This window comes from Chrysochloris asiatica, unplaced genomic scaffold (genome assembly GCF_000296735.1).
Source record: "Chrysochloris asiatica unplaced genomic scaffold, ChrAsi1.0 scaffold00002, whole genome shotgun sequence".
NCBI lineage: Eukaryota > Metazoa > Chordata > Mammalia > Afrosoricida > Chrysochloridae > Chrysochloris > Chrysochloris asiatica.
In genome coordinates, this window is record NW_006408520.1 from 7,204,361 (window position 1) to 7,226,500 (window position 22,140).

The 22,140-nt window shown below is 37.8% G+C and overlaps 1 protein-coding gene across 3 annotated transcripts in view; it reads right to left on the minus strand.

Moving 5' to 3' along the window:
• The window catches only part of CDC14A (cell division cycle 14A), a 233,024-nt gene that overhangs the window by 174,092 nt on the left and 36,792 nt on the right, over positions 1-22,140 (minus strand). For all 3 annotated transcript variants that reach the window (XM_006830915.1, XM_006830914.1, XM_006830916.1), the window contains one exon: positions 17,812-17,887. In XM_006830915.1, the coding sequence (XP_006830978.1) occupies positions 17,812-17,887 (76 nt within the window). The remainder of the gene's footprint in view (positions 1-17,811; positions 17,888-22,140) is intronic.

Below are 22,140 nucleotides of genomic sequence, written 5' to 3' on the forward strand. Positions count from 1 at the left end.
AATGTAAAACTAATGTTCTCCCATGTAAACTATCACATAATTCACAATAAGACATTTATTTAAAATTAAAAAAAAGGTCTTGTGCGGCAGATTTTCCTAATGCAATATGTCCTTTGATTTCTTGACTGTTTCCATGAGTGTTGATGGTTAATTCAAGCAAAATGAATCTTTGACAGCTTCAATCTTTTCTCCATTTATATGGATGTTGTTTAATGGTCCAGTGGTGAGGATTTTTGTTTTCTTTACATTGAGATGCAATCCATATTGAAAGCTTTGGTCTTTGATCTTCATCAGTAAGTGTTTTAAGTCTTCTTCACTTTCAACAAGCAAGGTTGTATCATCTTCATATCTTCCTCCAATTCTGATGCCTCATTTTTCTTCATATAATCCAGCTTCTCTGACTCTTTTCTCAGCATACATTTTGAATGTTGTTGTTGTTAAGTGCCATCGAGTCGGTTTCGACCCATAGCGACCCTGTATAGGGTTTCCAAGGAGCGGTTGGTGAGCTTGAATCACCAACCTTACGGTTCAAACAGCTTTGCAGTCTGGCACATTAACCCACAGTGCCACACCAGGACGCCTTACATATTGTATAAGTATAGTGAAAGAATACAACCCTGGCACACACTTTTCCTAATTTTAAACCATTCGGTGTTCCCTTGTTCTGTTCAACAATTGCCTCTTGGTCTATGTACAGCTTCCTCATGAGCACAATTAAGTGTTCCAGAATACTCATACTTTGCAATGTTGTCCATAGCTTGTCATGATCCACATAATCGAAAACCTTTGCATAGTCAATAAAGCACAGGTAAACATCTTTCTGGTACTCTCTGCTTTCAGCAAAGACCGATCTGATGTGAGCAATTATATTCCTCATTCAAAGTGCTCTTCTGAAACCGACTTGAACCTTTGGAAGTTCTCCGACAGCTGATTTTGCAGCTGATTTTGTATTACCTTTAGTGAATTTTTACCTGCATGGGTTATCAGTGATATTGTCTGATCGTTTCTGTACTCCATTGGGTCACCTCTCTTTGGAAGGGGCACAAATAATGTATCTCTTCCAATCAGTTGGCCAGGTAGTTAGTTGTCTTTAAATTTCTTGGCATAGATGAGTGAGTGACTCCAGTGCAGCATCAGTTTGTTGAAAGATTTCAATTTTTATTTCATTAATTCCTGGTACCTTGTTTTTCGCCAATGTCTTCAATGTACCTTGGACTTCTTTCAGGATCATTGGCTCTTGATCATATGCTCCCTCTTGAAATGGTTGAACACTGACCATTTCTTTTTGGTACAGTGATTCTGTGTGCTCCTTCCATCTTCTGATGCTTTCTTCATCATTCAATATTTTGTCCAAAGAATCCCTCAATACCCTAAGTCGAGGCTTGAATTATTTCTTCAGTTGCCTCAGCTTGAGAAATGCTGAGTGTGTTCTTCCCTTTTGGTTTTCTAACTCCAAGTCTTTACACATTTCATTATAGTACTGAAGTGTGTCTTCTCAAGCTGCCCTTTGAAATGATCTGTTCTGGTCTTTTAATCCCTCATGTCCTCCATATGCTTTAGCATCTCTACACTTGAGAGCAAGTTTCAGAGTCTCTTCTGAAGTCCATTTTGGTCTTTTCCTTCTTTATTGTCTTCTTAATGACCTGCTTTCTTCCTGTATGATATTCTTGATGTCATCTCACAACTCTTCTGGTCTTCAATCTTTAGTGTCTAATGCATCAAATCTGTTCTTGAGATGATCTCTAAATTCAGGTGGGATTTGTTTAAGGTCATATTTTGGCTCTCATGGACTTGTTTCCATTTTCTTCAGCTTCAGTCTGAATTTGCATATGAGTAATTGATGGTCTGTTCCACAGTCTGCCCCTGGTCTTCCTTTGGCTGGTAATATGGAGCCTTTCCACCATCTCTTTCCACAGATGTAGTCAATTTGATTTCTGTGTATTCCATCTGGTGAGGCCCATATTTATAATCATACTTTATGTTTTTTTAAAAAAAACTATTGCAATGACAAAGTCATTGGTCTTGCAAAATTCTATCGTGTGATCTCCAGCATCATTTCTATCACCAAGGCCATATTTCCCAACTGCTAATCCTTCCTCTTGGTTTCCAACCTTTGCATTCCAATCACCAGTAATTAGCAATCCATCTTGACTGCATGTTTGATCAATTTCAGACTAAAGAAGTTGGTAGAATTCTTCAATTTCATCATTACCAGCTTTAGTGATTGTGTGTAAATTTGAATAATAGTAGTATTAACTGGTCTTCCTTGTAGGTATATGGATATTATCCTATCACAGGCAGCGTTGTACTTCAAGACAGATCTTGATATGTTCTTTTTGATGATGCATGTGTTGCCATTCCTCTTCAATTTGTCATTTCTGGCATTGAAAACCATATGATTGTCCAATTCAAAATGGTCAATACCAATTTATTTCAGCTCAGTAATGCCTAAGATATCAATGTTTATGTATTCCATTTCATTTTTGACAATTTCCAATCATCCTAGAATCATACTTCATACATTCCATGCTCTGATTATTAATAGGTATTTACAGCTGGTCTCCTCATTTTGAGTTGTGCCCCATCAGCAAATGAAGGTCCTGAAGGCTTTCTCCATTCGCATCATCATGGTCAACTCCAGTTTAAGGAGACAACTCTCTCCCATTCATATTTTGAGTGCCTTCCAACTTGAGAGGCTCATCCGCCAGCACTGTATCTGGCAATATCTGGTGCTCTTCATCGTGTTTTAAAATTCAGTATTCGCTGGCTGACAGTGTTCCACTGATATTCATAAGATTTTCAGTGAGTAAGTATTCAGAAGTAGTCCATTTCTCCTTCTTCCTAGTAGATCTTTGGAAGCTCAGCTGAAACCTGATCACCAGCAGGGTAACCCTGCTGGTACACAGAATCACAGCAGCATGCAAGCCACCATAGTACAACAAACTGACAGACAAGTAAGTGGTGGCCCAGAGCTTATCCTACAATGTCACACCAGTACTTTTAAAAATTAGCAACTAAGCTTTAAAAAATTACTCTTTACTTCTGAGGGGCTCTCTTCTTACCAACGTCCTATTTGCTAGCTAATTGTTGTTGTTAAGTGCCATCAAGTCTGTTCCGACTCATAGCGACCCTGTATAGGGTTTCCAAAAAGCAACTGATGAGCTTGAACCACCAACCTTGGGGTTCAAACCAACTTTGCAATCCAGTGCATTAACCCACAGTGCCACACCAAGACTCCTAAAATAGCAATCAATTCAACAGCAACTAACAAGAAAAAATAGTAGGGAGGCATGTTTGTTGGTGGTAGTGGTGTTCTACGTGCCATAAAGTCAGTTCTTACCCGTAGCAATCCTAGGTGTTTCCAAGGAGCAGCTGGAGAGCTTGAGTCGCCGACCTTGCAGTTCAAACCGAACATGCAGTCCAGCACATTACTCACAGTGCCACACCAGGACTTCTGTGCATTAACCTGTGCTAAAATTGCATGAAAAATGTTGTACATACCAGTGAGGTATGCACAACAATTTTAATGCAATTTTAGCACAGGTTAATGCACTAAAGTTATGTACTTAAAGAGTCATTCTAAAATCAAGAATGGTGCCAACGCTTGTCTCTTTGCTTCCTCAGTTTCCAACTACTGACTGCCTGAACATTTCCTTTGTTCACTTTTATATTATTATTTGTATGTTTGCTAATCTGTTTGATTTTATCTTTTATTGTTCTCTATCAATATGTTGATTTATCAGCAGGCTTTTAAGAGTAAAACTCCTTTTATGATCTCTGAATCCCGAATTTCCAGAGACTGCTTTACAGTGGCCATGTCCCATTAACAATAATGCTACACTGAACACTAAGGACCAAGTAGCTCTTCTGGCTCCTAGTCCTGTCATTATTTACATTTCTTGATTCAACAAAATAGCTGTGAGGAAGAAAATATTTTAAAAAATCTAACCTCGAGTTTGTTTATCTGTTTTGAGGCTATTTTCTACTAAGAATTCACGCTCTATTAAAAAAAAAAAAAAAAAAACTCCTGATATTTAATAATGTGGAATCATATTTATTTTAAAAATCTACCCTCTAAAAATGAAAACCGCATGTTGCTGTACTATTATCACTAATGCACAGTTTTTGTTTGTTGGATCTTTTGGTATATGCTTGGTTTTTGTTTTGTTTCTTTTCTCTCTCTCTCACTCTTTCACACTCTCTCTCTCTGTCTTATTTAAAACATATAGAATGTGGAGACCCACCCTGGATCAGAAACCAGGAAGGTGAAACACAGAATTTGATCCCTCAGAATTCTATGCTTCAATTTCCTTGTGTCTTTACATGATACACCCTTGGGGTTTGTGGGGGAGAGTAAATATGATACAAACTTATATTTTAAAGATTTTAGGAGAATTTTTTTAAATATTACAGGCTTTCAGAAATTGCAATATCAGGTTAAACAACATTCTTCACGAAATCTACCTGGAAAAATTTACAGGAAGCAAACATAATTGATTTTATTTATTTATTTTCTTAATGAGATTCCTGTCTGGTTTTTAGGAAAGATGTTAAAGTTCGTTGAAATTACCTGGCTTCAATGTTTTTGGAATTCAAATGTTTTCTTAATTGAGTCTCAAAAGTACTAAAGGCAAGAAATGATATTCTGCCTAGTGAAGCTTACCCAACAGAGAGTTGACCTCTTGCTCATGGAATCAAAACTAACTCAAGGTGAATCATATGGGAGACAAATGAGATGGACTGACAGGTCTTGTTCTCACTTCCCTAAAATCAGGCACTAAAATCAGACCTCCCTGTTCACACTTGTGAGTTATCCTTATGCCTGATAGTTTTACACCAGCAAGCTGGCAGTGTTGTTTAGCAGAGGAGATGTTATTCTAGTATTGGAAATGGAAAAACAAACATTTTCTCAACTGGTTGCTTTAATATAACTGGGACCTGATATATTTCATGCTTTTTCTTTTCAAATATTTTTCATGCTTTTTCTGCTTTTTCATGCTGTTTCTTTTCAAATATTCAATCTGTCCCTTCCTTTAAAAAAAATTTTTTATATACATATTACATATCAAAGCACCCCACACCAAAAAGTTGTAACCAGTGGAGGTAACTGATATACTAAAGTATCTTTAGAGGAACATTTATCTGTCTCATCTAGATCTTTCATGGAAGAACTTTACCATGCAGGGAAAGAAAGGCTAAGTTTTAAGACAGTAAGACCACTTTATGAATGAGCCCAGTAGATGTTTTATCAAATTCTGCCCTAATGCTGGAACATCATGCCTCAACATTCAACGGCTGTCTCTTCCCTATTCTAGCCTGTACCCTGGGGGTCAGGGATACTGGCCAGACACTTCAAAAAGAACACTTACATTACAAAGTTAAAACATCCATCCTCTCTTGCTTGCAAGGAGCTAAATTCTTCTTTGCTTTACATGACCAGCTGACAGATTACAGAAAGATAGCACACAATACCAAAGTTGTTAGAAATAGGCAAAATCAAACAAATACAGTCTTAGAAATAAAGGGGGAAATGTTACAGAAGAAATAGCAAGACCTCAGGATGAGCTGTCTATTATGCAACAAGGCTGGACATTACTCACTAAAATCACAACCTGCGGCCACAAATCCACCCTGTATTTTAGATTTTTATCTTGAAACTAGAGTATAGAGATTTCTGAACCCTCCTTAAGGGACACGGCCATGCCTCTATAATAATAGCAAAAACAGCACCCGTAGGAGCAGCCAACATTTATTGCCTACTTGTTACATTCTATCGTGTAACAAAAATGCAGAACGGTGCTAGAGGAATCCAGTATGACTGGACAAAGAGTGACTCTCAGACCAGCAGACTGTGTTTATCAAGTGAACAAAAGCCAAAAGCCAGAGAGGACCTGTTATGAACATTTATACAGATAGCAGTATAGGCCAGGAAGAATCCTGCGCGCTCTCACTAACCTTGACAAGATTCGTAAATCTCAGTTATGAGACCATAATAAAGTTCATGGTTCTGAATTTATATAAACCTCAAGTTGAATTTGTCAATATTCCTAAAACTTTCCAGGAAAAAAAAAAAAAAAAACTATATTCAAATATAAACTATATCATATTTTTATTTTTGTATTATATTTCATCTTCCTAAGACAGTGGTTCAAGGAGCTCTGATAGCGTAGTGGTTACAAATCGGGCTGTGAACCTCAAGGTCAGCAGTTCAAAACTACCAGTTGTTCCGTGGGAGAAAGATGAGGCTTTCTGTTCCCATAAAGATTTACAGCCTCGGAAACCCTATACAGGGTTGCTATGAGTTAGAACTGACTCCACAGCACATAACAACAACAACAACAAGCCAGTGGTTCAGAATCACCTGGCGGCTTACTAAATTCCACCTTTCAGTTTCCAATACCATGGGGTAGGAACCAAGAATCTGCATTTCTAACAGTTCTCTGAAAATGCTAAAGCTGCTGCTAGTTCAGGGACCACACCTTGAAATCCACTACTCTAAGACACTGCTTAACTTTGGACAAGAGCTGTATGAAATAGACTGTTTTCTACCCCTGAAAATGTTCCCTATAGATCCTAAGATGCTGCCCGTCTGGTCAAGCATTCCCAAAAGACTTTTAAATTCTCTCACCAAGTAACTCCAATTCATGCCATATGCCTTTTTAAAGCATAGTAGAAAATAAAAAATACATTTTTCCAGATTCCTCAGAAAACTTATATCATAATTTTTATAAATTCACACATTCCAGATGATAAAATCTAGGAACACGTTAACTTTAACAATTCCGTAACTAAGCTGCCTTAGATGGGGTTAGTACAGAGATTCCAAACTCAGCGTTCTTAGGAGTTCCAGGAAGTTGGAGTAGGCCAATTGGCAAATTAGAAAAGCATGCTTTGTACAAAGCACACGGCACCACTTAAATGCTCCCACCGTGCAGGAATCTGGGCCTACAGATATGACAATATTTAAGAGAAGCCAAAAGTCAAGAAATTTGTGAAAATATTTTACACCATATATGCACAACAAAATGTGTCTCTGGACTAAATACAATGCATAGATGACCAGTTTGCTACATGGGTACCAGGACATTTGGCTGAAGCCAGTTCAAGTCATTCTATCAGCATGTGTTGATCAGTCATTATGTGTCAACACTGTGCAAAGCATATCAGAGACAAAGAGTGGGGAACCTCAGTATTTAGCCTTACAAATGGTTATAATCTAATGAATGTTGTTGTTAAGTGCCGTCAAGTCGGTTCCAACGCACAGCAACCTTGCACAGGGTTTATGAGGAGCAGCTGATGAGTTTGAACCACCAACTTTGTGGTTCAAACCGACCTTGTGGTTGAGTGCTTATCCTAATGCTAAACATTATCCTAATGCTAAACAAAGGCAAAGTATCATCCAAAGCTTATTACAAACTGAATAGAACAGTCACATAGGAATGCACTTACAGGACAGTAAGGACCAAGGGAATTTTCTTAATTACAGGTATAGCTACCATCTCATCACTTATCAACATGGCTAGGTTCCAAAGACCAGGTCTTTATGTGAAAATATGAGAAAACAGAGGATGATCACATCATTACCAAACTGCCAAATTACATCATTAGATAACTAGTAAACCTTTGAGAATCATGGCCCAGCCAAGCTGACACATAACCATAACCATGAAAGTCAGCATTATTCTCGCCTTGCACCTCAGCATTTGGTACTGCAAGACATGCACCATTAATGACAAAAATAGTTGGCTAGTTGATTTTTTTACTCTTCTTATGAATGCATAATGTCATATGAATGCATAATGTCACATAATCAGATAGTCAATAAGTGAGGAGAATGTACAATAAACGATTCATTTAACAAGGTGAAAAATGGAATTTACTATTGATTACCTATCAACTATCATAATCCTGGTATGGTGCTACAGGATAATGCATTGGACCACAAGGTCAGTTTGATTAGCAAGGTCAGTGGTTCAAACCTACCAGTCATTCCTTGGAAACCCTATACAGGGTTGGTATGAGCTGGAACCACCTCAACAGCACTGTAACAACAACAAAAATAATCATACCTATAGAAATTCCCAGATCTTCATGCTTACCTGGGAGTCAAAATTTTATACCACCACTATGTAAATCAAGTGTGTAATTTATCATGTAAATATTCCCTGGCATTTGTAAACCACAATACATTGACTGCTACTAGAATGATAAATAGAAATGAGGGTATTAACCCCAAACAGATAATTTCCATCTGGGAAAGAAAAACTACATGAAAGGTTGCATTCTAGTGGGATTGACTCCTTGTGAAAAACAAGCCAGAGCAACTCAGAGAGAAATGAAAATGCTGACATGCTACACAAACAATCAATGGACCGGTCTATATTCTTGGATTACGGTGAAATATGTAAATCATGCACTTGTTGAACTCTGGCCAGAAAACCACAAGCTATTTAACCATTCAACAACAAAAAGTGATACAATTAAGCTCAAAGCCAAAAAAAAATTTTATGGCCAATTTAAAGAGACCCAGATTTTAAGCAGCCTTTCAGTAAAATTTGCCATGCTTAAAAATAAAATCATGTGTCACAAGGTTAGAATACTATGTTTAATGTTCAATTAGGCTGTGTGGATCAGTCTGATTAAGCTAAGGAACACATTAATAACACCACCTGGATACTATACTCTTAAAAATATAGATAGACCTCATGCACTCCCTTAAGCAAGCAAGCACTCTCATGAAAGTGGTTAAATGAAGTGTACCAAGGCACAAGGACATCATGGTAACCTAGGCATCATTCTCTTACAGGAGACTAGGCTTGCCCAGTAATGGCCACAGCAGTCAGCATCTCCTTAGCAATCAGTAGTGATCTCATTGCAAAAGCGATCAAATGAATAGGTCTTCCTGTGAGCAGCCATAACCTCTACATGTTTTACCTCCAATTGTCTCAGGAAAGGGATAGTCTTGAACATTTTCTTTGGCTGTATGAAACAAAATATAGTTTATGTTTTTATGTACAGCTAAAATAAAAATAGGTTGAATCGTTTCATTAAAAATAAAAAGATTTTGACATAGTTTCCATTTTGTTTAAAATCTAATCTATTTCATCAATGCAATGGTGCATTTGATTAAATTACAAGTCAAAATGTCAGAGAAGTTTCACATAGATATTAATTGATCATGCAGAAAGTAAAGTTGAAGATATTTGGGATTTTTTAATAGAAGGACTGTTGCGTGCTAGAGAATTCCTGAGTGGGCTTACGGGGTCTACACCCTACAAAGTCTGTGGAGGCTCTCGTGCTAACACTGTTCCATAAACCTTCACAACCTCTTAAATTCATCAGGCAATATCATTACTATCACATGCAAGTAAAGCGTTGCCAAAGGTAATTTTAAAACAGTTACAACAACAGTACGTTGACAGGGAACTGCAGAGCTTCAAGCTAGATTCAGACAAGGACAAGGAACAATGGATATTATTGTTGACATCAGATGGACCTTGGCTGAAAACAGAGAATACCAGAAAAATGTTTGCCTGTGCTTTACTAAGTACACAAAGACTTCCAATTGTGTGGATCATGACAAGCTATGGGTAACACTGTGGAGAATGAGTATTACAAACACATAATGGTGCTCATGAGGAACCTGTATAGAGACGAAGAGGCAGTAGCTCTAACAGAGCAAGGAGACACTGGATGGTTTAAAATAGGAAAGATATGCAACACATGGTCGTATTCTTTCACCATACTTATTCAATATAAGAAGCCAGATTATATGAAGACGAACATAGCATCAAGATTGGAGGGAGGCTCCTTAACAACCTGTGATGTGCAGGTGATACAACTTCCTTGCTGAAAATAAAGAGGACTTAAAATACTTACTGATGAAGATCAAAGACCAAAGTCTTCGGTATGGATTTCAGTTCAACGTAAATAAAACAAAAATCCTCACCACTGGACCAATAAATAACATCCATATAAATGGAAAAAAAGATTGAAGTTCAAAAAGACTTCATTTTACTTGGATCCACCATCAACACTCATGGAAGCAGCAGTCAGAAATCAAATGACGGTCACATTAGGCAAATCTGTTGCACAAGACCTCTTTAAAGTGTTGAAGAGCAAAGGATTAAGATGCACCTGACACAAACCATGGTATTTCATTAGCCTCATATGCATGTGAAAGTTGGACAATGAATAAGGAAGACCATAGAAGAATTGATGCAGTGCTGAATGAAAAAACTGCCAACCAAGAATCCTCTACGCAGCAAAACTGTCAATCAAATACAATAGTGTAATCAAAATATTCCAGGATAAACAGAAGCTAAGGGATTTCGCCAAAGCCAATGCTGCGCTACAAAACATCCTAAAGGGAGTTCTTTGGACTGAGAACCAACAAGAATAGACAACAACCAGAGATTGATATACATGACAACACCACCCGGAACTCAATCAACAAATGGAAGAATTGATGCATTTGAATTTTGGTGCTGAAGAAGAATATTAATGTACCACATTCTGCCAGAAGAACAAACAAATCTGTGTTGGAAGAACATCCAGAATGCTCCTTAGAAGCCAAGATGGCCAGACTTTGTCTCTCCTACCTTGGACACAGTATCAGGAAAGACCAGTCCCTGGAGAAGGACATCATGCTTGATAAAGTGGAGGAACAAAGAAAGAGGGGTAAACTCCCAGTGAGATGGTTTGGTATAGTCGAAGCAACAATAGACTCAAGTGTAGCTGCAGTTATGAAGATGATGCAAGACCAGGCAGTGTTTTGTTCTGTTGTACACAGGGTCACTATGTATCAATATCAACTCAATGGCATCGCATACTGCCATTAACAACAAAAACCTCATTAAACCATATGAACTATTTCTAGAATGCAATTTGCTTTTCCCTCATAGTGCATGAAACAAGATTAATGCATGAAGAAATCTAGACATGTTTTTGTAGTTATGAGTGTGGTCTAATCATTACCATAGTTTATTCAAATAATGTGCTGGTTATACAGGTTGTTCCCCCTCCTCTAACCCCACCCCAAACTGCACAACTCCCTCACTTGTTAGTTTCCTATGTGCAATATACGTGTAGACATGTAATTTGTTATATGTTGTTTTTGTTGTTGTTAGGTGCCATCGAGATGGTACCAACTCATAGTGACCCTATGCACAACAGAATGAAATACTGCCTGATCCTGGGCCAACCTCACTATTGCTGCCACGCTTGAGCCCATTGATGCTGCCACTTTGACAAACCATCTCTCTGGGGGTCTTCCTCTTTTTTTCTGACCCTCCACCTTAACAAACATGATATCCTTCTCCAGCGACTGGTCCCTCCTGACAATACGTCCAAAGTATGAGACACAAAGTTTGGCCATCCTGGCCTCCAAGGAGCACTCTGGCTGCACTTCTTCCAACACGGATCTATTGGTTCTTTTGGCAGCCCATGCTACTTTCAATATTTTCCTCCAGTACCATAACTCAAAAGCATCAATTCTTCTAGGGTCTTCCTTATTCACTGTTCAACTTTCGCATGCACACGAGGTTACTGAAAACACCATGGCTTGGGTCAGGTGCACCTTAGTCCTCACGCTGACATCTTTACTCTTCAACCCTTTGAAAAGGTCTTGTGCAGCAGATTTGCCTAATGCAATACGTCGTCTGATTTCTTGACTGCTGCTTCCATGATAATATTTGATCCAAGAAGAATGAAGTCCTTAACAACTTCAATCTTTTCTCCGTTGATAAGAATGTTGTTTATGGTCCAGTGGTGAGGATTTTTGTTTTCTTTACATTAAGATGTAATCCATACTGAAGGCTGTGCTCTTTGTTATATATATAGCTATGCAGAGTCTTGGTGTAGCGCTGTGGTATAAAGTGTTGGACTACAAGGTCGGTTTGAACCATAAGGTCAGGAGTTAGAACTCACCAGCCAATTCTTAGAAGCTTTATACAGGGTGGCAATGAGCCAGAAACTACTCAATAGTGCTTAAAAAAACAGCAATATATATGTGTGTGTGTGTATTTATATATGTACATTTGGAGTCCTGGTTTGGCACTGTAGGTTAATGTGCTAGACTAATGTTCAGTTCAGGTTCACCAGTCACTCCTCGAAAACCTATGCAGGGTCATTGTGAGTCGAAGCTGATTCAACGGCACTTAACAACAACAACGACAACAAAAATATATATGTTTGACAGTGAGTCAAAAATTATCCGCATTCTGGCTGTAGAATTGATCTTAACCAATCAACCAATACATCACTTTATGATATAATCTCCTTGCTTTTCAATACACTTCGCCCATCTGTCAACAAGCTTTCATATTCCCTAATTAAAAAATGATTTAGGCTGAGCTGCAAGACACAAATATACCACTGTCTTCACTTCTTCATCAGAGGAGAATTATCCTCGAAGGGCTGCTTTCAGGGGACTAAACAGGTGAAAGTCTGATGGGACAAGATCAGGACTATAGGGAGAATGCTTTAACACCTAAAAACAAAGTTTTTTGAAGAGTGTCAACAGTGTGGGCAGAGTTGTGTGGGCGTGCATTGTCATTCATGATCACAACGCCCTTGGATAGCAGTTCTCTGTGGTTAATCTGAGAGCATCTCACTGTAATGAGTACTGTTGATTGTTGAACCTTTTTCCTGATAGTGTTCCACTTCTGGCTCCTGAGGGCCCCAGAAAACTAGCATCAATTTTCCAGCTGATGGTTGACTTTTGAACTTTTTCTTGGTTGGCAATTGAGGATGTTTCCATACCATACTCTGACATTTACTCTTAGGCTCATAGTGATGAATCCATGTCTCATTACCAGTAACAATTTCTTTACAGAAACTTTTACCTTCTTTCTTGCATCAGTCCAAAGTCTGTTCGCAGATGTCCAAACGCTTCTGTTTATGGTCCTCCATGAGTTGTTTCGGTACCCATGTCACACAAACTTTTCAAAACCTAAACCTGTCGTGGATTATTTCGTAGGCAGAGTAATGGCTGATTTGCAAATGATTTGCCACATAATCCACTGTCACTTGTCTATTCAACAGAATCATTTCACAGGTATGCTCAATGTTTCATCAGCCATGGACGTGGATAGGCATTTTAACATAACCGGAATGCAGATAATTTTTGACTCACCCTCATGTATGTGTGTGCATGCATGTGTGTATGTGTGTACATCCATATGTATATACATTATGTGTCAAAACAGTTCTTATGTATAACCACCTGATAGCATGGCAGGTCTCTGGTAACCAGGCTAGGATTACGACAATGATTTGTTCAGCAACAAGGACCCTCACTGAGTCCCCACCATCTGCCAGATCCTTTAGTATTTTATATCATTTCATGATACCTACCCCCAGGACCAGGCAGTGTTATGTTGCGTTGTGCACAGGGTTGCTATGAGTCGGTACCAACTCGATGACACCTAAAAACAATAACCCCCCTGATATTTTGTATATTTAAAACTATAGCTCTGCGAATCTTTTTAAATCTGCTTAAATAGTCCCAATTACTGAAATTGTCCTATTGAGTCCTAAGAGCAGAAACTGCCCTAGAAAACACCTCCTTTTCCTCAAGGATACTCTTAAGATATTTTTTTTCCCAAACTAAAATTTCTTTCTTCTCTGAAGAAAAGTGAAATCAGCAATTATAGTTGTATTGACTAATTCAGGGAAAGCCAGTCTAATCATATTATGTTTATTAAATGTTCAGATTCAGATTATTGAATCAGTACTTGAAAGATTTCTTAACTGATTAAATTTGAGAAGCTATTCTGGTTTTTAAAAGACACTACTTTGTCTTTTGTTAGTATGGCCTTCTCTCTTAGAAGACCTTATGCTGTAGCCAAGTGATTTTAGCATTGTTTGTGCCAAGGATATGCTTGAGAACCTGATTTTTAAAACCTATGAATCCTCCCAACAACAGCAGACAACAACCTTAGATTACTATACATGACAACACTAAGGAATAAAAATCTCCAAACTAGAAAACCAAACATAAGTAAGAGTTAGGAAACCATACAGAAGGGGAATTCTTAGAATGAATTACTGGTAAAAACAGTGCTAAACTATTCAGAGAAGTAAAGGCATTTGAGGCCCAAGCACAAACACCATAAGATTCCAAGTTTTAATGTCAAAAGAACAGTTTCAAAAGAAAAGATATATATAAGCTGGATAACAAAAGACTAAGAAATTATATTGCAAGGATTCTGAAACCTTTCAAGAAAGAGGATAAAAGAAGAAAAGAAAAAAAAAGGATAAGAGAAATGTCTGTATGTCAAGAAGATCACAATAAGGTCAGGAGAAGAATCTGTGTGCTGGGTTCCCTGTGCCGGGCATTGGAGACACAAAGAAATACAACATGTCCCCAACATCTAGAAACACCTAATCATAATCATAGTAATTAGAATTCATTAATGAGCAAGATCTGCCTTGAAAATTATGGGCAGACAGCGAGGCCCTCCACCCAGCCCAGAAGGGTAGGAGATGCCTCCCAGAGGTGGTGGTGAACAGAGCAAGCTCTTAAAGAAGTAATTATAAACCTGGACTCCTGGTATGGCGCTGTAGGATCAGCACTGTGCTGTGAACCACAGGTAGGCAGTTCAAATGCACGAGCTGCTCCTCAGAAATCCTAAACAGGGTCGCTATGAGTTGAAACCAATTCCAGGGCACTTAACAACAACAAGTAGTTTATAAACCCAGAGGGAAAGGGCATTCCTGTCAGAGCATGGAGCAGTTGGTGTCGTTTAGGATAAAGTGCAAAGCAGGGAGGGGCAGGAGTGCTGCAATCTCCCCAATAATTAATACATGAAATCATACACTGAGAAGATGTAAAGATGGGAGCTGGCAAAGCAAATAAGGCAAAGGACATGGAACTAAGGTACCCAAGCACCTTTATCAAACTGAGTGACCATGCGTCGTCGCATTAGTCTAGGTGAATAAGGAGACCAGAGAGCTAGAGGTTGCGTTAGGATGAAAGAGAAGGAATGTGAGAGGTATATAACAAAAAGGTATATTCAAAGTGGAAAATTTTTGTAAATTCATTTATTGGAAGCAGCTCGCATATCAATAACAGTCTTGGGAGTGGAAAAAGCAGAGGCGCCTCAAAGCCACTGTGACAAGATGGTGAAAGTGTCCTCAAAGCAGCATGGCCAAATCAATGTGGCATTGTGGAGTGTGCTTACCACCAAAGACAGAAAGGATGAGCATAAATAACAGTCAAGAGCTGTGAAAGCTAGTCCTGACTTTACTACATGTCCTTGGGAAAGTCACATAACTCTTCTTTCTGCACCTATAAAACCAGGAGAACCAAATGGTGATTTGGTTCTAGAATTATACAGGATGGCTTTCCCATATGGAAAGGACAACTGTAACACAAAGAAGAAGTGCTAGGAAACTTCCTTGAAGAAATGTCTTTACTGTATTCCCTATCAAAATTCATAAATGTCACCATTATTTTATTTTGAAAGGTGGTGATGGTGGTGGTGTGCTGTGGAGTCAATTCCGCCTCATAGCAACCCTGTGTAGGGTTTCCGAGGCTGTAATCTTTATAGGAGCAGAAACCCTCATCTTAGCCCAGTGCAGTGCCTGATGGTTTCGAACTGCTGACCTTGAAGTTAGTAGCCCAGCATGTAACCACTCCACTACCACGGCTTCTTTTGTACAGGACCTTGAAATTAACTCTTTTACGTATAATTTCTTTAATATATCATAATCGCCGCACTGTGACATCACTATCATTCTTATTTTCTAAATAAAGAAACTATGATTCCACAAAGCAGAAGCATTGTGGGACTGATTAAAATCTTTTTCTCCTAACATAAAGATTCTACCTGGCGTCTGTGATTGAGATAAGCCATGAGATATTAACATTTGGATTTTGAAAATTTATTCCATAAACAAGTTATCAAAGGACCTATTACGTGTTGGGACATATTATTAAACTGGACCAAAGCTAAAAATATCATTCCAGACACCCCAACAGCCTATGTGATCACTGAAATTAACCAAAGAAGCTGTCCGAACTTTATGAAACTTTCATAATGTTGAAAGAAAGCTTTGTAAGTGAAAATAAATCAAAACAAGACGTCACATATATTTGCCTATACTGTTCATTATAGAATATTGTAGAATAAATAGTCTTTATTCATCTACCCTCGTGCAATTGTCATAAATAGAACACTGCGTTAGACCAGCAACTTTATTTTCTTTATAATGATTCTTTTTTCTTTGGTAACCCTAAATGGTACCCAGGTCCCAGATTATTAAATATAATACTCCACTCACACAAACTGCTTACTAATAAACCTATTCAAAAATAGAAGACATTTTCCAGTCTGTAAAAGGAAAAAATAGGTTTCAATTCTTTAGTGTCTCTTCATTAATTCATCCATTAAAAGTCCACTTTATATAAAAAGGTTATTATTTGCTTCCTCAGTGAATCTAAAACTCAACTTTATATTCTAAACTACAGAAAATCCTTTTTCAGAAAATTAAACTTCTGGTTTAGTTAAAATAATTTACATGTATCGTTTCAAGTCAGACAATACTTTACAAATTAACACTTAGAAAAGTTAACTGTTATAGAACTTATGCTATGTGAATACTGAATAAAAAGATTTCCCCACTTTGGTTTCATTTCATGATCAATCAGCACTTTCAGACAAATGGCAAAAATCTTTAAGTTCAAAAATACACTACACGTTCGACAGAAAATTCTCTACCATAGACCATTTATATTTAAGTCCAATAAGATTCCAATCAAATTTTTGTATACAAGGCTTTTATTATGTACATCAGTTAACAATTTACCCAGCAGAAAGGATAAACTACCTGAGCATTATACACTACACCAACTACATACACATTATAATTTATCAGCCATCCTTCAGGGCATAGTCTATGGCATTTTGCCTTCCAAATGGAAATATTATCTTTAAAATTCTCAATTAGAAAATTAAAAGGAAAATACAGTATTAAAATAAGTTCACCAAAGCCAGGTATACAGCTGTCATTTTCCTCATGTAGGCTAAGAGATAAATACTGAATGTAACTCTAATTCTGTCATAACAGGTGAAGTTCATGCTCTGTCACTGCTAGTTCATCAATTTCACTCAGCTGCGAACTCTCTACAGAGTGGACAATCAAAGAACATGCCAACATTACTATCTTGATCAGAGAAAAAAAAAAATATTCTGCTCCAGAGCGCCTGCCATCCAGTACTGAACACCGGGTAGGAGTCTCTGGGGGTGCAAATGGTTAAGCATTCAACTACTAGCCAAAAGGTTGGCAGTGCAAACCTACCCAGAAGCACCTGGAAAAACAGGCCTGGAAATCTGCTTCCAAAAGGCCACAGCCTTAAAAACCCCATGGAGCACAGTTCTACTGAGCACACGTAGAGTTGCCATGAGTCAGAACTGACCTCACAGCAACAGGTCTGGCATTGTTTTTTCTAGATTTTCATCACCTAGCAACAGTATCTAGATGCAGGCCTGAAGGTTTCAGAAAAATTATCCTAGGAGGGAATTTGATAGAGACTCATTTGTGACAACCTAAAAGGACTTGTGCTTTCTTTCTTAGATCACTATTCCAATGACTTCATTCAGCTCATCTTTCAATTCATCCTGAAAAATGAAAGAGGTCAACATGTCCTTTGTGGTATAATCAGGAGGATCAATTTCAACTTCTAGGTGAACTACTCATAAATTTTCAAAGATCAAGTTTACCTAACTAAATGTTATATACACAGCAATTCTATTTGTCAGATGTCACGATTTAATACCAAAGCATAATCATCACTACAGTACTCACTTTTAGTTTCTTGTTAAGTTTACAACAGTACCTATACACCATTGCCAAGTTCAGAGGTCCAAAATCTGCATAGAAACTGAAAATTAAAAAAAAAAAAAAAAAATTAAAACCATATTAATGGAAGCATCACTTTCAGTAATATCGACTTTAATTTTTTATTTTGTTAAATTTGCAACCAAATTTCAATCAGCCTCACTAACATGGTTCATTGTATGTAACTAATCCGATTCCAATAACTAATGATTTCACAGTACTCACCATTCCAGGGAGTTAGTTGGGCAGTGTGGAGTTCTACCTATTATCTCCCTTGGGCATTAAAGCAAAAGGATAGAAGAGCGAGCAGCGGAAGAACATGAGCATAACATTTGCACAGCCTACACTTTCTGCTTTTATTTTATTATCACCCATTTAATTACAAAGTTCATGTGCTCTGAGTTCTAATCCAACTATTCCACTTAAACGCTGCTTTCAAGTCTCTTAATTCAAGTATCATAAATCCAATGGTTGTTTTGGGTTGGTTTTTTGGTGTGTGTTTTCAGTTCTCAAGCTCCTTGAACCTTTTGCATAAGATACACCAGTTCTTCTTCCTCTCCCTGTTCCCTTATGTCTCCAGGATAGTCATCAGTCCACAGATCTCTCTCTCTGACTCATTTTCATGAATTTAACTGAAAATGTCACAGAAAAGAAATGTCACCTACAGAGCATCAGCCTTTTCCATCTTCAACATCTACCTTTCCAGCCATCACCTGGAACTCAGAATGTGTAAAACTCAACCATTCTTTCCTTCAAAGGAAACTTTTTTTTCCAGACGAAAAAAGTTTGCTTCAGGCATGAAACTATAAGCTTCTCTTAATCAATAAATTTATGCTCATATAAATTCTTCTATAACAATTAAGTCACCACTCTAAGGCATTCTTTCCTTTTCTAATCATTCTTAAGCCAAAATCCAGATCCTCTTCATCTCATACCTATGCTATTTAAATTCTCTCTCGCCTTCCCAATCATCCTGTATACACCACTACATCAATTAATCTTCCTCACTTCACACATATCCCCCACTATTCACAAATAGTTAATGGGGCCTTGCTTCCTTCAGAATAATTCCTAAACCCAATAGATCTGATGCAGTACCATGATATATTCATAGGCATTATTTGGCCATAGTTTATAAACTGACCTAATCTCCAAAATCATCCCCATATGGGATCTCTATTACAGATAAGTCTACTTCGTATTTCCAAATATTCTATACAATTTCTTAATCCAAGTCTTGCTCTCTTTGCCCGAATTTGCTCTTTCTGTAGCACTCTAGCTTCTTCAAGTTCAAGTTCAAATACATATAAGTTCAAACCATATATACCACCTCCATGAAGTTTTTCCATGCCCCTTAATGAACACTAATTACCTTCTCTCAAAGTTCCCAAAACTTAGCATCTGAGCCACTCTACACATACTACCATATATCATAATGAGTTCATTTTGAAGTATAGATTGTACATGCCCAACTACAGAGTACATCTTTCTGTTAAGGTCTGTACCATATAGCTTGTGTGCTTAGAAGAATATCCTGCTCATGACACAAATCTTCAACAGTGGTTTTTCATTATGAACAATGTGCTCAAGAATGTTATAACTCCAATGTTAGTCTGAATACAAATTTACAAAATACCAATTCTCAAAAAAATTGATCTCCAAAAGACCCTTAATTTAAGGAAGTCATATGATCTCGTGTTTTCTACTATCCAGAATATTTTTTTATCATAAATGTGCCATTACACCATATCAAATATTCCAACTGCCATTTATCTTGGATATGTAAAAAACACAAAACTTGGATATTGTATCATTTATGTTAGACAAGTTGGTAAAATTTTGGAATTCACATTGCAGGCAGCACTACAATTAGCTGTCCCTGTAAATAAGCTTCAGGCAAGGAAAACCAGTTACCAAAAAAGGAAACCTATAATAATTTGGATTAAAAGGTCTTTTTTGAGTGTGTTGCTCTGCATTGTAAATATAAACAAAGTATTCATGAATCAAAAATGGAATGTCTATAACCTAGTTAGTGACCAGTCTAAAAATAGTATTGGCAGTCATCAAAAACCCACTCAAAAGAACTAAAACAACACCAGAACACAAATAAACACCTACAGCACTGATCAGTAGTCCGGGAGTGGCACGTAGGATAAGCACTGGGTCAAACCCACAAGCCACTCTTCAGAAACCATAGAGAGTCTCACTAGAAGTTGGAACCAACTCAACAGCACACAACAACAACAACAAACATTGATTAAGACAGCTCTTTTTCTATCACAAAGAAATTCCTGTTCTTGGCTTATTGGAAACACTTTGGTTTTTTCATTCTTGAATATAAATATTGACACTTATAGAACTTTAAAGTAAATCTGGAAATCTTAATTATGGTTATTTTAGCTTTTTGAACTCATTTTGAACTAAGTTCAGAAAAGCATAAAAGAATTCAGACTATCTAATTACTGTTTCATACTAACCACGACAGGTCAACTTCAGCTTCAAACTCAAAGCTGTACAGTTTCTAACTACCAGGTCTGTTTAGCCACAAAGACTTTTGGAAGCGATGTGATTAACAAGTGCACCTATTGCACCAAACAACAACAAAAATAAACCTATCCTTGTGTGGCACTGTGGGATAATGCACTGGACTACAAGATCAGTTTGAACTGCAAGGTCAGTGGTTCAAATTCACCAGTCACTCCTCAGAAACCCTATACAGCGTGGCTATGAGTTGGAACTGACTTAACAGCACTTAACAACAACAACAATAACACAGAAAAGTAGGTCCTCTTTAACGAGCTTAATTACCTAGGATTAGTCTCCCACTCAGAAGTTGAACTCAGACGTGAACTCAATCAGGTGAGAGCCTCACCTATAGGCTCAACTTGTTTATCAAAGAAGCAGGTAGACACATCATGATTTCCAAGGCAGTTAGTTCCCAAGCTCTTACAAACACTGGTAATATGAAAACACTGTCCCCACTTAGGAATTGATGGAATAAAAATGGAAATCTTTCAAGAAAGTGAGGCGGCAATGGAGGCACTCACTCATCTATGCCAAGAAATCTGGAAGACAACTATCTGGCTGACTGATTGGAAGAGAACCATATCTGTGTTCATTCCAAAGAGAGGTGACCCAACGGAATGTGGAAATCACCGGACAATCTCTTTGATACCCCATGTGAGTAAAGTTTTACTAAAGGTAATACAGAAATGGCTACAAGCATACATTGACAGAGAATTTCCAGAGGTTCAAGCCAGATTCCGAAGAGGCCATAGAATGAGGGATAGCATTACTGATGTCCAATGGATCTTGACTGAAAGCAGAGAATATCAGAAAGATATTTACCTGTGCTTTATTGACTATGCAAAGACTTTCGATTGTGTGGATCATGACAAGTTATAGACAACATTAATTGTGCTTAATTGTGCTCATGAGGAATCTGTACCTGGACCAAGAGGCAGTCGTTCGAACAGAACATGGGAACACTGAATGTTTTAAAATTAAGAAAGGTGTGTGACAAGGTTGTATCCTTTCACTATACTTATTCAACCCGTATGCTGAGCAAATAATCTAAGAAGCTGGGTTATATGAAGAAAAACATGGAATCAGGATTGGAGGAAGACTCATTAACAACCTGCGATATGCAAATGATACAACCTTGCTTGCAGAAAGTGAAGAGGACTTAAAACATTGACTGATAAAGATCAAACAGCATAGCCTTCAGTATGGATTATATCTCAATGTAAAGAAAACAAAAATCCTCACCACTGGACCAATAAACAACATTCTTATCAATGGAGAAAAGATTGAAGTTGTCAAGGACTTCATTCTTCTGGGATCAACTATCAACACTCACGAAAGAAGCAGTCAAGAGATCAAACAACGTATTGCATTAGGCAAATCTGTTGCACAGGAACTTTTTTAAGTGTTGAAGAACAAAGATGTCAGCTTGAAGACTAAGGTGCGCCTGACCCAAGCCATGGTATTTTCAATAACCTTATATGCTTACAAAAGCTGGACAGTGAATAAGGAAGACCGTAGAAGAATTGATGCTTTTGAGTTATGGTGTTGGAGGAGAATATTGAAAGCACCATGGGCTGCAAAAAGAACCAATAGATCCCGTTTTGGAAGGAATGCAGCCAGAGTGCTCCTTGGAGGTCAGGATGGCCAAACTTCGTCTCGCATACTTTGGACATATTGTAAGGAGGAAGCAGTCGCTGGAGAAGGATATCATTGTGGTAAGGTGGAGGGTCAGAGAAAAAGAGGAAGCCCCCCAACAAGATGGACTGGCCA